The sequence below is a fragment of the Nerophis ophidion genome, linkage group LG09 (genome assembly GCF_033978795.1).
Source record: "Nerophis ophidion isolate RoL-2023_Sa linkage group LG09, RoL_Noph_v1.0, whole genome shotgun sequence".
In the NCBI taxonomy this organism is placed as follows: Eukaryota; Metazoa; Chordata; class Actinopteri; order Syngnathiformes; family Syngnathidae; genus Nerophis; species Nerophis ophidion.
Window position 1 is genome coordinate 1,599,779 of NC_084619.1, and position 17,318 is coordinate 1,617,096.

General features: G+C 34.8%; 1 protein-coding gene across 1 annotated transcript in view; it reads left to right on the top strand.

Moving 5' to 3' along the window:
• The first annotated feature begins 404 nt into the window (after positions 1 to 404).
• The window catches only part of wnt8b (wingless-type MMTV integration site family, member 8b), a 28,862-nt gene continuing 11,948 nt past the window's right edge, over positions 405 to 17,318 (top strand). The window contains exons 1-2 of the mRNA XM_061909899.1: positions 405 to 475; positions 10,428 to 10,461. Of these exons, the coding sequence (XP_061765883.1) occupies positions 405 to 475; positions 10,428 to 10,461 (105 nt within the window). The remainder of the gene's footprint in view (positions 476 to 10,427; positions 10,462 to 17,318) is intronic.

The following is a 17,318-nucleotide window of genomic DNA, read 5'->3' on the forward strand; positions in this document are numbered from 1 at the left end:
GGAATAAACTCCCGGGAGGATCGGTGCTAACTTCCTTGCCAGGATTAAGTGGATCTTCCCTGGATGCTGAATGGGGAGTCAGCATGGAGGCCCCCCCCCCCCCCCCCTTTTTCATCCTCTGGCGCTGGGAGGATCCTGATTGGTCGGCAGCAGAGAAAAGGGGTGGAGGGGGTGGGGGGGGGGGGGGGTCTTTAATTAAGCAGATAATCTCTTGTTGGGGACGAGAGGAGCTCCATTTCAGAGAAGCCCCCCCCCCCCCCCCCCAAATCCTCCATGGTGGAGTTTGCATGCGTGTTCTTCTCCACGCTCAGTGTCCACTCGCCTCCTCCGCGTCGGTGTCTGCCGGCTCACCTGTCCGTCACCTGTCTGTCTGTCACCTGTCTGTCTGTCACCTGTCTGTCAGGATGTTCATGCATTGGGAGGTGGGCTTCTATATCTTCATCCTCCTGGCGCACATGAGGTCCTACTGCTGCTGGTGAGTCCCCCCCCCCCACACACACCCACACACTTTTTTTCTTCTCCTCGCTTTTGCAGAGATATCAGGACCCTGCAAACTACGGTGACGTGGAATATTTTGGAATGTTTTTAGCACTGTAAATTCATTTGTAAATTGACATTTTTGATCCGGATGAATTCCTTCAATTCGTTGTTAAAGCAACTTTTTATTTCTAATATTATGTTGCTGTTATTTAATTGAAATTATTTTTAAATTAATTGTTGCTATTTTGAGAAACGAATAAATGAAAGAAATGCAATAATTCTAATGTACTGTATGCCTTAGGAGCCAATTAATATTATAAACCGAAAATATCCGAATAATTTAGTTATCAAATTATTTAGCTATTTTTTTTAAATAATATAAAAATACATACAAATGTATAAATATTTAAAACTGGTAAAAATGCATGTTAACTTTTATTTAACATTTTGAACAGTTCAATTCAAATTAAAACAAATGAACGAAATAAACACCAAATTATAAAAAATGCAATAAATATAAATAAATGACAATTTTTAATTTCTTCTTATTTATACGTCTTATTTATTCGTTTCTATTATGAGAAACGAAAAAATTATTGAAAAAATACAACAATTTTAATATACTGTGTGCCTTAGAAGCCAATTTAAACTGGAAATATCCGAATAATTTAATTAGCAAATTATTTAGCGAAACATGTTTTATATAAATATAAAAATACATACAAAAGTATAAATATTTAAAACTGGTAATAATGCACGTTAAATTTTATTTAACATTTTGAACAGTTCAATTAAAATTAAAACAAATGAACGAAATAAACACCAAATTATAAAAAATGCAATAAATATAAATAAATGACAATTTTTTATTTCTTCTTATTTATACGTCTCATTTATTCGTTTCTATTATGAGAAACGAATAAATTATCTAAAAAATACAAGAATTTCAATATACTGTTAACGTAAAAGCCAATATATATTATAAACGGAAAATATCCAAATAATTTAATTAGCAAATTATTTAGCGAAACATGTTTTATATATAATATAAAAATACATAAAAATGTATAAATATTTAAAACTGGTAATAATGCACGTTAACTTTTATTTAAATTTGAAACATTTTGAACAGTTGAATTCAAATTAAAACAAATTAACGAAATAAACACCAAATGATAAAAAAAATGCAATGCATATAAATAAATTACCATGTTTTATTTCTTCTTATTTATATCTCTTATTTTTTTAAATAATTTATTCGTTTCTCAAAATAGAAACGAATAAATTATTTTTAAAAAATGCAATAATTGTAATATACAGTATGGCTTAGAAGCCAATTAATATTATAAACTGAAAATATCTGAATCATTTAATTATCGAATTATTTAGCGATTTTTAAAATGATATAAAAATGCATAAAAAATTATAAATATTTAAAACTGGTAATAATGCACGTTTAATTTTATTTAAATTTTGAATATGTTAAACAGTGAAATTCAAATTAAAACAAATGAACGAAATGAACACCAAATGATAAAAAATGCAATAAATATAAATAAATATTTTTTATTTATTATATATATATATTTAATGACTGTTGTCTGTCTATCTGTGTTGGCCCTGCGATGAGGTGGCAACTTGTCTAGGGTGTACACTGCCTTCCGCCCAAATGAAGCTGAGATTGGCTTCAGCACACCTCCGCGACACAGAAAGGGACAAGCGGTAGAAAATGCATGGATAGATGGACATTTAATATAGAATTTCCTATACATAAAACCTAACCAGATCAGGTTTATGTATAGGAAATTCTATTTTAAATAAAAAAAATGCGTAATTTATCACTCAGGTTACATAAAACCACAACTTAAAAAAAATAAATGTGTGTTTTTTATTTCAGTAATTTTTAGTTATTCTTTATTCTTCATTATTTTATTATAATTCATATATTATTATTTTGAGAAACGAATGAAAAGGGACAAGTGGTACAAAAAAGTGGATGGATGGAATAATGAATGCAAATGAAAAATAAATAATTTTGTTATGCAGTATTCTAAAAATGTTATAAATTTTTCAAAATGGAAAAATGAACGTTCTCTTTTTATTTCATTTTAAAAAGGTTGAACAAATAAATTGAAATTAAAACATTTAAACAAAATACAAATAAAATGATCAAAAATGCAATACATATAAAAAGAATATATTAACTTTTGTGAATTCACTTATTTTTTAAATTTAACTTAAAACTTCCTATACATAAAAGCACAACTTAAAAAAAGTAGATTTGTGTTTTTTATTTCAATATTGTTTTAGTGATTGTTTATTTGGAGTATATATCGAGAATATTTTTGTTAAAAAGGTTGAACAGTTCAATTAAATCAAAAAGTTTAAACGAAATATAAATAAAATGAAAAAAAAATACAATAAATATAAACAAATGACACATTTTTCTTTAATATGGAATTTCCTGTATATTAAACCACAACTTAAAATAAATAGATTAGTGTTTTTTTATTTCCATAAAGTTTTAATACTTATTTATTATTTTATTTCAGCTTATATTATAATATTTTGAGAAACAAATAATAAATGCACATAAAAAATTAATATGTTTGTAATGCAATATTCTAAAAATCTATTAAATATTTGAAACTGGAAACATGCACATTTACTTTTATTTAAATGTTTATAAGGTTCAATGGTTAAATTCAAATAAAAAAATTCAACGAAATATAAATTAAATTATCAAAAATGTTATATAAACAAATATATATTAACTTTTGTGGATTCACTTACGATTTTTGATTTAACATAGACTTTTATATCCATAAAACCACATCTAGAGTTTTTTATTTCAATAATGTTATAGTTAATATTATTATAATTTTTAAAAATTAATATAATATTTTGAGAAACAAATAATAAATACTAATAAAACACACATTTTTGTTATGCAGTATTCTAAAAATCTAATAGATATTTCAAATTGAAAAAAAAAATGCATGTCTACTTTCTTAATGTTGAGGAAATGTGAAAAAGGTTTCACAGTTCAATTAAAATTAAAATGAACGAAATATACAAGAAATTATTAAAAATACAATAAATATGAACAAATTCACTTACAATTTTTATTTTATATAGAATTTTTATATACATAAAATAGAACTTTTTAAAATGAGAAAATAAATAAATAAATAAATAAATACAAATAAAAAATATTTTTGATATACATTCATATATATTCTAAAAATCTAAATAATATTTCAAACTGGAAATATGCACATGCTTTCTTAATACGAAATAATTGGATTATTAAATTAATGTTTTTAACCCCAAAAAATATTGTAATTAATAATAAATTATGGGAAGTATTTTCAAGGTACAGTATGCCAATCTGATGAATATTTTAAATGATTCTGAAGGACATTTTCAAAAGGTCTAACATCAAATTCAATGAATTTTCAATTGAATGCTTAAAAATGCAATAAATATTAACGAATATTTCAAATGTTGCTGTCTTGAGTTCGCCTTTGGGATATTATAATTATAATTATATATAATATTATAATCCAAGTGTCAAGTTTACAAATATATCTCGGATATGAGAATTTTCATGATTTTGTCTTTAAAAATGTGCCTAATTTAATCCAAAATAAAGTTATGAGATCAAATACTTACAAATGCAATACATATTGACAAATATATTCAAAAATATATGAACGTTTGTTGTACCTATAACGTCCATATACTGCATTAATTACATTTAAATTCATACAAAAAAGTGAATAATATATATTGAATATACTTAAGAATAACATTTTTGGAAAAAATGTTTAATTTTGAGTATTTTAAATGACATTTTTCTAAAAATGTTCATCAAAGTAGTTTGACTACAAACTAAATAATAGTGTGAAATCAAAATAGATATTTTTTAAAATAATTTTTAATGGGTCAGCTATAGATTTTATTGTCATTCAAATTTCAACTTTACAGTACCAAATCGTGACAGCATATTTCAGATATATTTGTAAACTTTTACACTTATTTTATGATATATTCCTAAGGCAAACTGATATATTAATTAATATTTATTGCATTTATAAGCATTGAAGTCTGTACATAAAATTAGAAAACAGGACAATAAGGACAACTGTTATATTTCTTCTGTTTACAATCCAATTAATGACTTAATTGGACGGCGTGGCGAGAGTGGCCGTGCTTGCAACTTAAGGGTTCCTGGTTCGATCCCCGCCTTCTACCAAGCTGGTCACGTCCGTTATGTCCTTGAGCAAGACATGTCACCCTTGCTCCTGATGGGTGCCGCTTAGGTCCTCGCATGCTGTGATTGGGTGAATAGTGGAAATAGTCTCAAAGTTTTTCGAGTACTTTGAAGGTAGAAAAGTGCAACACAAGTATAAAACATTTACTTGATGTCCTTTATAATATAAATCCCCAACACTGAGAAACACAGTTGGTTTCTTCCTTAAAACTTTTATTTGACATTCATCCTATCATTTTCTAATTGAACACCTGCTTAAAACGATGGATTATATACTCTTGCTTGATCAGTTTTGCTTGGTTTTAGTTGATTTTTGTCCATATCGAAAATTGGACAAAATATAAATCCCAAACAGTGAGTAACCCAGTTTTTTTTTCTTTCTTAAAACATATATTTTACATTTATTAATTTAAAATAGTAAACGTGCTTAAAATGATTGATTACCGTATATACTATTGCTTGATCATTTTTTGTTAGTTTTAGTTGTTTTTTTTTGTCCATATGAATAATTGGACAAAATATAAATCCCCAACAATGATTAACCCAGTTATTTTCCTTCCTTTTAACATGTATTTTACATTTATCATTTTATAATAGAAAATGTGCTCAAAATGATGGATTATATACTATTGCTTGATCATTTTTGGTTAGTTTTGGTTGTTGTTTTTTTGTTCATATCAAAAATTGGACAAAATATAAATCCCCAACAATGAAGAATACCCTTTTTTCCCCTCCTTTAAAACCTTTTCTTTTGCATTATCATATCATTTTACGATACAAAATGTGCTTCAAATGATGGATGATATACTATTGCTTGTTATTGTGAGACATTTTTGGTTGCTTTTATTTGTTCTCTACAAGTATAAACCATTTACTTTATATAATCTATTTCCAATTGATTACAAATGTATATTTTGACTTTATTGTCACATTTATGTCTGTAAGGCAGGGGTCACCAACACCAGGTCGCCCGTAAGGACCAGATGAGTCGCCCGCTGGCCTGTTCTAAAAATAGCTCAAATAGCAGCACTTACCAGTGAGCTGCCTCTATTTTTTAAATTGTATTTATTTACTAGCAAGCTGGTCTCGCTTTGCTGGACATTTTTAATTCTAAGAGAGACAAAACTCAAATAGAATTTGAAAATCCAAGAAAATATTTTAAAGACTTGGTCTTCACTTGTTTAAATAAATTCATTTTTTTTCTTTTTTACTTTGCTTCTTATAACTTTTAGAAAGACACTTTTTTGAGAAAAAAATACAACCTTCAAAATGATTTTAGGATTTTTAAACACATAACTTTTTACCTTTTAAATTCCTTCCTCTTCTTTCCTGACAATTTAAATCAATGTTCAAGTAAATTTATCTTTTTTTATTGTACAGAATAATAAATACATTTTAATTAAATTCTTAATTTTAGCTTCTGTTTTTGGGACAAAGAATATTTGTGATACATTTCTTCAAATTTATTGTGATTAAAATTAAAAAAAATATTCTGGCAAATCTAGAAAATCTGTAGAATAAAATTAAAATCTTATTTCAAAGTCTTTTGAATTTCTTTTAAAATGTTTGTTCTGGAAAATCTAGAAGAAATAATGATTTGTCTTTGTTAGAAATATAGCTTGGTCCAATTTGTTATATATTCTAACAAAGTGCAGATTGGATTTTAACCTATTTCAAACATGTCATCAAAATTGTAAAAATAATCTTAATCAGGAAAAATGACTAATGATGTTCCATAAAGTCTATTTTACATTTTTTCAAAAAGATTCAAATTAGGTTGTTTTTCGCGTCATATTTTCCGGTTGAATTTTGAATTTTAAAGAGTCGAAATTGAAGATAAACTATGTTTCAAATTTCAATTGTCATTTTTTTCCTGTTTTCTTTAAACTGTTCAAATAAGTGCATTTTCATCATTTATTCTCTACAAAAAACCTTCCGTACAAAGAAAAAAAAAATGTATGGCTGAATGACAGACAGAAATACCCATTTTTTAAATATATATATATATATATATATATATATATATATATATATATATATATATATATATATATATATTAAAGGTAAATTGAGCAAATTGGCTATTTCTGGCAATTTATTGAAGTGTGTATCAAACTGGTAGCCCTTGGCATGAATCAGCACCCAAGAAGTAGGTCTTGCTTTCCAAAAGGTTGCTGACCCCTGATATAAGATGTTTTCACATGCATACAAAATAATGAATGAATGAATGGTTTATTTTGAGCCATGCAAACAAAACAAGAGAATGACATAAAATACAAAAGAAATATATAAATACATTATTTTTACACCTACATTGAAAACATTACATCTTTTGTAGATGTCAAGATTGGCTCAAAAGGGAGTGGGAAGAAGTCAACTTATTAGGTCCCGCCCCTATACATATACTATATATATATATACAATATATAATACAATAATATATATAATATGACCAGCATAGGACACATAATAAGTAGACTATCTGGAGTACAGGGCAGGCCAGTGGGGGGTCTTATGTTGGTGGATAACTCCTCTGGCAGGGGGCTCCCCTCCTCTCTTTTAATGCACAGCATAGGACACATAGGACACATAGGACACATAGGGCACATAGGGCACATAGGACACATAGGACACATAGGACACATAGGACACATAGGACACATAGGACACATAGGACACATAGGACACATAGGGCACATAGGGCACATAGGACACATAGGACACATAGGGCACATAGGGCACATAGGGCACATAGGGCACATAGGGCACATAGGGCACATAGGGCACATAGGGCACATAGGGCACATAGGGCACATAGGACACATAGGACACATAGGACACATAGGGCACATAGGGCACATAGGGCACATAGGACACATAGGACACATAGGACACATAGGACACATAGGACACACAGGACACATAGGACACACAGGACACATAGGACACATAGGACACATAGGACACATAGGGCACATAGGGCACATAGGACACATAGGACACATAGGACACATAGGACACATAGGACACATAGGACACATAGGACACATAGGACACATAGGGCACATAGGGCACATAGGACACATAGGACACATAGGGCACATAGGGCACATAGGGCACATAGGGCACATAGGGCACATAGGGCACATAGGGCACATAGGGCACATAGGGCACATAGGACACATAGGACACATAGGACACATAGGGCACATAGGGCACATAGGGCACATAGGACACATAGGACACATAGGACACATAGGACACATAGGACACATAGGGCACATAGGGCACATAGGGCACATAGGGCACATAGGGCACATAGGGCACATAGGGCACATAGGACACATAGGACACATAGGGCACATAGGACACATAGGACACATAGGGCACATAGGGCACATAGGGCACGTAGGGCACATAGGGCACATAGGGCACATAGGACACATAGGACACATAGGACACATAGGACACATAGGACACATAGGACACATAGGACATAGGACACATAGGGCACATAGGGCACATAGGACACATAGGACACATAGGACACATAGGACACATAGGACACATAGGACATAGGGCACATAGGACACATAGGGCACATAGCAACACATAGGACACATAGGACACATAGGACACATAGGACACATAGGGCACATAGGACACATAGGGCACATAGCAACACATAGGGCACATAGGACACATAGGGCACATAGCAACACATAGGACACATAGCACACATAGGACACATAGGACACATAGGACACATAGGACACATAGGACACATAGGACACATAGGACACATAGGACACATAGGGCACATAGGACACATAGGGCACATAGCAACACATAGGACACATAGCACACATAGGACACATAGGACACATAGGACACATAGGACACATAGGACACATAGGGCACGTAGGGCACATAGGGCACATAGGGCACATAGGACACATAGGACACATAGGACACATAGGACACATAGGACACATAGGACACATAGGACATAGGACACATAGGGCACATAGGGCACATAGGACACATAGGACACATAGGACACATAGGACACATAGGACACATAGGACATAGGGCACATAGGACACATAGGGCACATAGCAACACATAGGACACATAGGACACATAGGACACATAGGACACATAGGGCACATAGGACACATAGGGCACATAGCAACACATAGGGCACATAGGACACATAGGGCACATAGCAACACATAGGACACATAGCACACATAGGACACATAGGACACATAGGACACATAGGACACATAGGACACATAGGACACATAGGACACATAGGGCACATAGGACACATAGGGCACATAGCAACACATAGGACACATAGCACACATAGGACACATAGGACACATAGGACACATAGGGCACATAGGGCACATAGGACACATAGGACACATAGGACATAGGACACATATGACACATAGGACACATAGGACACATAGCAAGAGTGGTCCTCAGGTCCTGTTGATCAGGGACAGTAGCTCCACAGCCACAGATCCACTTTTAACCACTAATATCACAGTCAACATGAAAGCTTCTTCCCATAGGCAGCATAAACTGTTAATAATGTTTAGACAAAAGTGTATATTATATATATAGTATTTATATAAGTGTGTGTGTGTGTGTATGATGGACATATGTGTATTTTGGGTATATGCATTTGTGTATGTATGTGATTATGTATGTATATATATATATATATATATGTATATGTATATATACATATACATATACACATATATATATATATATATATATAAATTGTATGTATGTGTGTGTATATATGTGTGTGTACATATGTATATATGTAAGTGTGTGTGAATTTAAATGTATTATATATAGATAATAAATAGCATCCACGCAGCAACCACTGAACTGAATTATATTATATATATTATTGTATTATATATTGTATATATATATATAGTATATGTATAGGGGCGGGACCTAATAAGTTGACTTCTTCCCACTCCCTTTTGAGCCAATCTTGACATCTACAAAAGATTAGTCACATGTAATGTTTTCAATGTAGGTGTAAAAATAATGTATTTATATATTTCTTTTGTATTTTATGTCATTCTCTTGTTTTGTTTGCATGGCTCAAAATAAACCATTCATTCATTCAATAGAATTCAGTTCAGTGGTTGCTGCGTAGATGCTATTTATTATCTATATATAATACATTTAAATTCACACACACTTACATACACACACATACATACAATTTATACATATATATATATATATACATATACATACATACACAAATGCATATACCCAAAATACACATATGTCCATCATATACACACACACACACCTATATGAATACTATATATATAATACACACTTTAGTCTAAACATTATTAACAGTTTATGCTGCCTATGGGAACAAGCTTTTATTTTGACTGTATGAAAAAAAAGCAACTTTGGAACACTTTTCTTTTTATCATTCCTACTATTTGTACTTCACAGAAAAAACCCCAACAATCCTTACTTTGACCCCCAAAAAAGCGGCATTATTGCAGTGCGAGTGTCACCGTCTCACATGTTGCTGCTAATGAGAGACGTTAGCCGCAGGAATTTGTTATGGACACTGAGCTTCCTTCACTGAATAATCTGTCTCCTTTTCCAGGTCAGTGAATAATTTCTTGATGACCGGACCCAAGGTAAGCCAACTTTCTTTTGATCCCCCCCCCCCCCCCCCCCCCCTCCCATCTATCCCAGCAGAGAAAACACCTTTTGTGTGTGTTACATATACACACCTTTGTGTGTGTTACATATACACACCTTTGTGTGTGTTACATATACACACCTTTGTGTGTGTTACATGTACACACCTTTGTGTGTGTTACATATACACACCTTTGTGTGTGTTACATATACACACCTTTGTGTGTGTTACATATACACACCTTTGTGTGTGTTACATGTACACACCTTTGTGTGTGTTACATATACACACCTTTGTGTGTGTTACATATACACACCTTTGTGTGTGTTACATATACACACCTTTGTGTGTGTTACATATACACACCTTTGTGTGTGTTACATGTACACACCTTTGTGTGTGTTACATATACACACCTTTGTGTGTGTTACATATACACACCTTTGTGTGTGTTACATATACACACCTTTGTGTGTGTTACATGTACACACCTTTGTGTGTGTTACATATACACACCTTTGTGTGTGTTACATATACACACCTTTGTGTGTGTTACATATACACACCTTTGTGTGTGTTACATATACACACCTTTGTGTGTGTTACATATACACACCTTTGTGTGTGTTACATATACACACCTTTGTGTGTGTTACATGTACACACCTTTGTGTGTGTTACATATACACACCTTTGTGTGTGTTACATATACACACCTTTGTGTGTGTTACATATACACACCTTTGTGTGTGTTACATGTACACACCTTTGTGTGTGTTACATATACACACCTTTGTGTGTGTTACATATACACACCTTTGTGTGTGTTACATGTACACACCTTTGTGTATGTTACATATACACACCTTTGTGTGTGTTACATATACACACCTTTGTGTGTGTTACATATACACACCTTTGTGTGTGTTACATATACACACCTTTGTGTGTGTTACATATACACACCTTTGTGTGTGTTACATATACACACCTTTGTGTGTGTTACATGTACACACCTTTGTGTGTGTTACATATACACACCTTTGTGTGTGTTACATATACACACCTTTGTGTGTGTTACATATACACACCTTTGTGTGTGTTACATATACACACCTTTGTGTGTGTTACATATACACACCTTTGTGTGTGTTACATATACACACCTTTTGTGTCTGCACATGCAACACATGTTGGGTTCCATGCAGCCATTGTGGCCTTTGTCATCTCTACCCCTCTTGTGTATACACTTGACCTTACGGAGGGTGTGTGTGTGTGTGTGTGTGTGTGTGTGTGTGAATGTGTTAAGAGGTATAAGAGGCGAAGGGGGCAGCCAGCGCTTTAGTGGGTGGTCATCATTAGTGAGGCGGGCCTCTTGTGTGAGAGAGAGGTGCAATATCTCAGCAAAAGGCCACACTTGAGACATATTAGTTATATTATTGTTCACACGGTGGCAACAGGCAGCAGAGCAGAGGGTAAAAGTAGAGAGGCCGAGCACTTTAAATGTAACAAAAAAAAAGGGGGGAGGGGGGGGCTGGTTAAGTAATTTCCTGCAAAAATGCTGGCTTGTTTTTGTTCACTTATATAGCGAACTGCCGTGCAAAATAAAAAACAGCAAAACCAGTGAAGTTTGCGTGTTGAACTGTTTCAGTACGGGGGTTTCGGTTCGGTTCGGTTCGGTGGTGTACCAAAAGAGTTTCCACACGGACCTATTAAGTAGCGTACCGCCCGTTGTGTAAACAATGCACACTGAGGCACAACACACGGCAAAAATAAACATTGATTGATTGACCTCCTTTTCACCATCTATGTCCTCTTTCGCGGGGCTGTCCGGGTGGAGTTTCGTAAATGCCTCAAAAGGGGAACATTATCAGCAGACCTATGTAAGCGTCAATATATACCTTGATGGTGCAGAAAAAAAGACCATATGTTTTTTTAAGCGATTTCCGAACTCTAAAAGGGTGAATTTGGTGATTCAAACGCCTTTGTGAATTGTGAATTATATTCATATAGCGCTTTTCTCTAGTGACTCAAAGCGCTTTACAAAGTGACACCCAATATCTAAGTTACATTTAAAGCAGTGTGGGTGGCACTGGGGGCAGGTGGGTAAAGTGTCTTGCCCAAGGACACAACGGCAGTGACTAGGATGGCGGAAGCAGGAATCCAACCTGGAACCCTCAGGTTGCTAGCACGGCCACTCTCCTAACCGAGTTATGCCGAGTAACCGTGTAATACTATTCCATATCAGTAGGTGGCAGTCGGTAGCTAATTGCTTTGTAGATGTGGGAAACAGCGGGAGGCAGAGTGCAGGTAAAAAGGTGTCTAATGCTTAAACCAGGGGTAGGGAACCTATGGCTCTAGAGCCAGATGACTGCATCTGGCTCTCAGATCAATCTTAGCTGACATTGCTTAACATGATAAGTAATGAATAATTCCGCTGGTAATCACAGTTTCAAAAATAATGTTCAAATTATAAAACATTCTCATGCATTTTAATCCAACCATCCGTTTTCTACCACACCTGTTCAAGATGTCGCATTAATGGTAAGAAGTATTATATTTATAATTGGTTAACTTTTAGAATGACAATGTTGTTAAAGAGAATAAGAGACTTATTGTACTCTATAAATGCACAAATTTAGTTGTATTCAATGTTGAGAAATGTTATATGTCTCTTACGGAAATACATTTTGAAACATTTGGCTTTCATGGCTCTCTCAGCCAAAAAGGTTCCCGACCCCTGATCCATGTCCTCTTTCGCGGGGCTGTCCGGGTGGAGTTTATTAAATGCCTCAAATGTCCGACATTTTAAAGGGGAACATTATCAGCAGACCTATGTAAGCGTCAATAAATACCTTGATGATGCAGAACAAAAGACTATATGTTTTTTTAACCGATTTCCGAACTCTAAATGGGTGAATTTGGTGATTTAAACGCCTTTCAATTGTTCGCTGTCGGAGCGATGACCTTTCACCCGTGACGTTACAACAGGAAGTAATCCGCCATTTTCTCAAACACATTACACACACAAAGTCAAACCAGCTCTGGTGTTTTCCGTTTTTTCCACTGTTTTCCGTACCTTGGAGACATCATGCCTCGTCGGTGTGTTGTCGGAGGTGTAACAACACCATCAGGGACGGATTCAAGTTGACTTACGTGGAGTGTGCATCGATTAGCACGGCATGCTAATCGATGCTAACATGCTATTTTGGGTAGCTGTATGTACATATTGCATCATTATGCCTCATTTGTAGCTATATTTGCATCCAGCCTTTCCCACTGCCCACATGTAATGCCAAACAAACACATACCAATCGACGGATTCAAGTTGCACCAGGGGTCAAAAGATGCGAAAGTCCCTCGTTTGTTCTGCACATTTTACCGACGATAGCGATGCTACGACAGAGATGTGTGGATACCCTGCGACACTCAAAGCAGATGCATTTCCAATGATAATGTCAATAAATCACAAAGGTGAGTTTTGTTGATGTTATTGACCTATGTGCTAATCAGACATATTTGGTCACGGCATGACTGCCAGCTAATTGATGCTAACATGCTATTTAGGCTAGCTGTATGTACATTTGTAGCTATATTTGCATCCAGCCTTTCCCTCCACCCACATTTGATGCCAAACAAACACTTACCAATCGACGGATTTCAGTTGCTCCAGTGGTCAAAAGATGCAATCGTTGGTTAGAAGGCGATCGCCGAATTCGTCCTCGTTGGCTTTGGCCATCGTGATATGGCTGAATAGCTTCCGTTTCTTCTTCAATTTTGTTTTCGCTATCTTTCATCCATACTCCAACCGTCTGTTTCAATACATGCGTAATCTGTTGAATTGCTTAGGTCGCTGAAATCCGAGTCTGAATCCGAGCTAATGTCGCTATATCTTGCTGTTCTATCCACCATGTGAAGACTCTTCTTCGGCATGGTAATGCCGGTGTAGTTTTCCCGTGGATGCGTCGAAGCAGAACACAGCAAAGGTAAGATATAAAGTATTTATTTAATAACAAAAGGCTATGAACAAAAACACTGGTGTAAAGAGAAAAGTAAACAAAAGACGCTAGCGTGAAAGCTAGGATAAAACACAAGGAAAACCAAAACTTGGTACGAGGACACAAAAGAGTAAACAAAAACATTCAGCATGAAAGCTGGATTATAAAGTGGCTTAGCATAAGAGCTAGCGAGAAAATACATACGAAGGATGAGAGTCGTCACTGATGCGCGTCGGCAAATTAGGATCCGGGAATGAGTAAACAGAAAAGGTGAGCTTAAATAAGAGGGTGAACATTAGTAGCAGGTGTGCGGGGCGGGACCAACAGGTGGGCTGATGTGTAACCATAGTGATGGACAAAAACAGGAAATAAACGGGTCAGACTGAGAATGACAAAACAAACGTGAAGATCTGAGCAGCAGATTGCAAAACACCATGTTTGTTTGTATTGGCGTCACTATGTGACCTCACAGGAAATGGACGGCTGGATTTACAGATAACGAAAATCAGCCACTTTAAAGCCTTTTTTCGGGATATTCCATGATGGGTAAAATTTGGAAAAAACTTTGAAAAAAAAAAAGCCACTGGGAACTGATTTTTATTGGTTTTAACCCTTCTGAAATTGTGATAATGTTCCCCTTTAAGGTAGAGTTGTGTGTATTTTCAATGTACGTTAAGAAGGGCTTCAAAACAAAACAAATTGTGCACGCAGCAACATTTGTGAGGGAGAGAGCGAGAGAGTTATGATAAACGTGCACGTGTCGCCACGCTCATCAGATTTAACTTTTATGATCCATAGCAGGCGTGTTCAAAGTGTGGCCCGGAGGCCATTTGTGGCCCACAACTCATTTTTTTGAAGGCCCACCGCACATTCTGAAAATACTATTAAAATAAACAAAAACATAAGAAAAATGAAATAAAAAAAGCTTGAAAGTTAAATGTAATTTAGAAAAAGTTGCAACGTTCACTAATAAAACAAAACTGTTTTTTTTTCTTTCAAACTGTCTTTGCTCGAAACATAATATTGAATATTATTGTGATGGATGAAACAACTAAAAAGACTTCAAAACTCTCCATTTATATATATATATATATATATATATATATATACATCTTGATTGGATTATCCAGAGAATAGTGGTGGATACCGTGGTAGAGCACAATAAGTATGTGTGGGAAAGATCCCAAGACTACTTCATCTCTACAACACATTTAGCAAATGATTAAAATGACTTAGTATTTATTTACTTATTTGTTGGTCTTACAGAGTGAGTACAGGTAGTGAAGACAGGTGAAACAGCGAAGGTGTCCCAGCAGGCATCAGACATGAAAACAACGTTGAGAACTTGTTGAATGAAGTCCTGACGTTTAGCAGCTCAAACATAAAGTTGGAACCTTTAATCAATGTTGGGTTCTGGCGTTGATTTGAACATTGAAACCTGGTCATTTCCCGACCAATATTCTACAACAAAAATACAACATTGAAACAACATACTTTTCGGCAACGTTTATTCTCTGTCAGGTTGATTTGACTTTTGAAATTTGGTCATTTCTCAACCACGTTACAAATACAACTAATTTGCAACGTTGTTTCAAAGTCATTTCTATAAAAACATGTATGTATTAATGTCTTATGCCTGCTGGGAATAATGTAAAGTACTTACTTTGGAGAGTGGACTTCTGCGGTATCTATTTTCAGCTGCTTCTCCATATTTTCATGGATAAATGTCTGCTGTTTAGTTAGCAGTTTATCTTCCTTGGCTGGCCTGCATATTAACAGTCACACAATTAGCTGCACGCTTTGACAGTATTTTGATGAATTCTTTCTTTAATTCAATGCATATTATTACACAAAACTAAAATTGATGTTTCTTCTGCGAAAAAAAGTATATTATGTTTATTTATGTATTTTGAGAATACCGTATTTCCTTAAATTGCCACCGGGGCGCTAATTAATTTAAAACCACTTCTAACTCTGGTGTCTACCAAAGGCATGCGGTAAAGGCAACCATGCAGTAAATAACCTACTCAGTGGCCTAGTGGTTAGATTTTCCGCCCTGAGATGGGTAGGTCGTGAGTTCAAATCCCGACCGAGTCATACCAAAGACCATAAAAATGGGAGCCATTACCTCCCTGCTTGGCACTCAGCATTAAGGGGTGGAATTTGGGGTTAAATCACCATAAATGATTCCCGGGCGCGGCACTGCTGCTGCTCACTGCTCCCCTCACCTCCCAGGGGGTGATCAAGGGTGATGGGTCAAATGCAGAGAATCATTTCGCCACATCTAGTATGTGTGTCACAATCATTGGTACTTTAACTTAACTTTATTATTTTAAAACCTCTTCTCACTCCGGCGCTTACCAAAGTCATGCGGTGAATTTAGGCCGGCGCTTATAAATTTGAGTGTGATGTAAGGATACCATCATGAAAAGCACATTCAATAAAAAAAACGTTATTAGGTCTTACTTACTTTTACTTATAAATGAAGTCCATGCGCAGCTCCTTCTGATCAAAAGCATCGATAACTTGTTTATAGAAGTCTTCCTTATCTTTCTTCAGTTTTAAAAGTCTCTCTCTGTCTCGATGGAGATCTTCCTTTATTACCTCCTGCTTCCATTGAAAGTCCAGTTTAGAAAACTGTTTTATTTTAGATATGTAATCCTCCATGTTAAAAGTGCAAGCGAGAGGAGAAAATAAAGGATGGCTGCTCACTCTTGCTGCTTGTTGTCACTTCTTCTGCAGCCGAGTAGTCGCAAGAAGGATCACTAGCGCCCTCTACCACCAGGAGGCGGGAGTCATTTAATGCCTCATATTTGACACACGCAGCTACGGTATATTAATAAAACATAGCTGT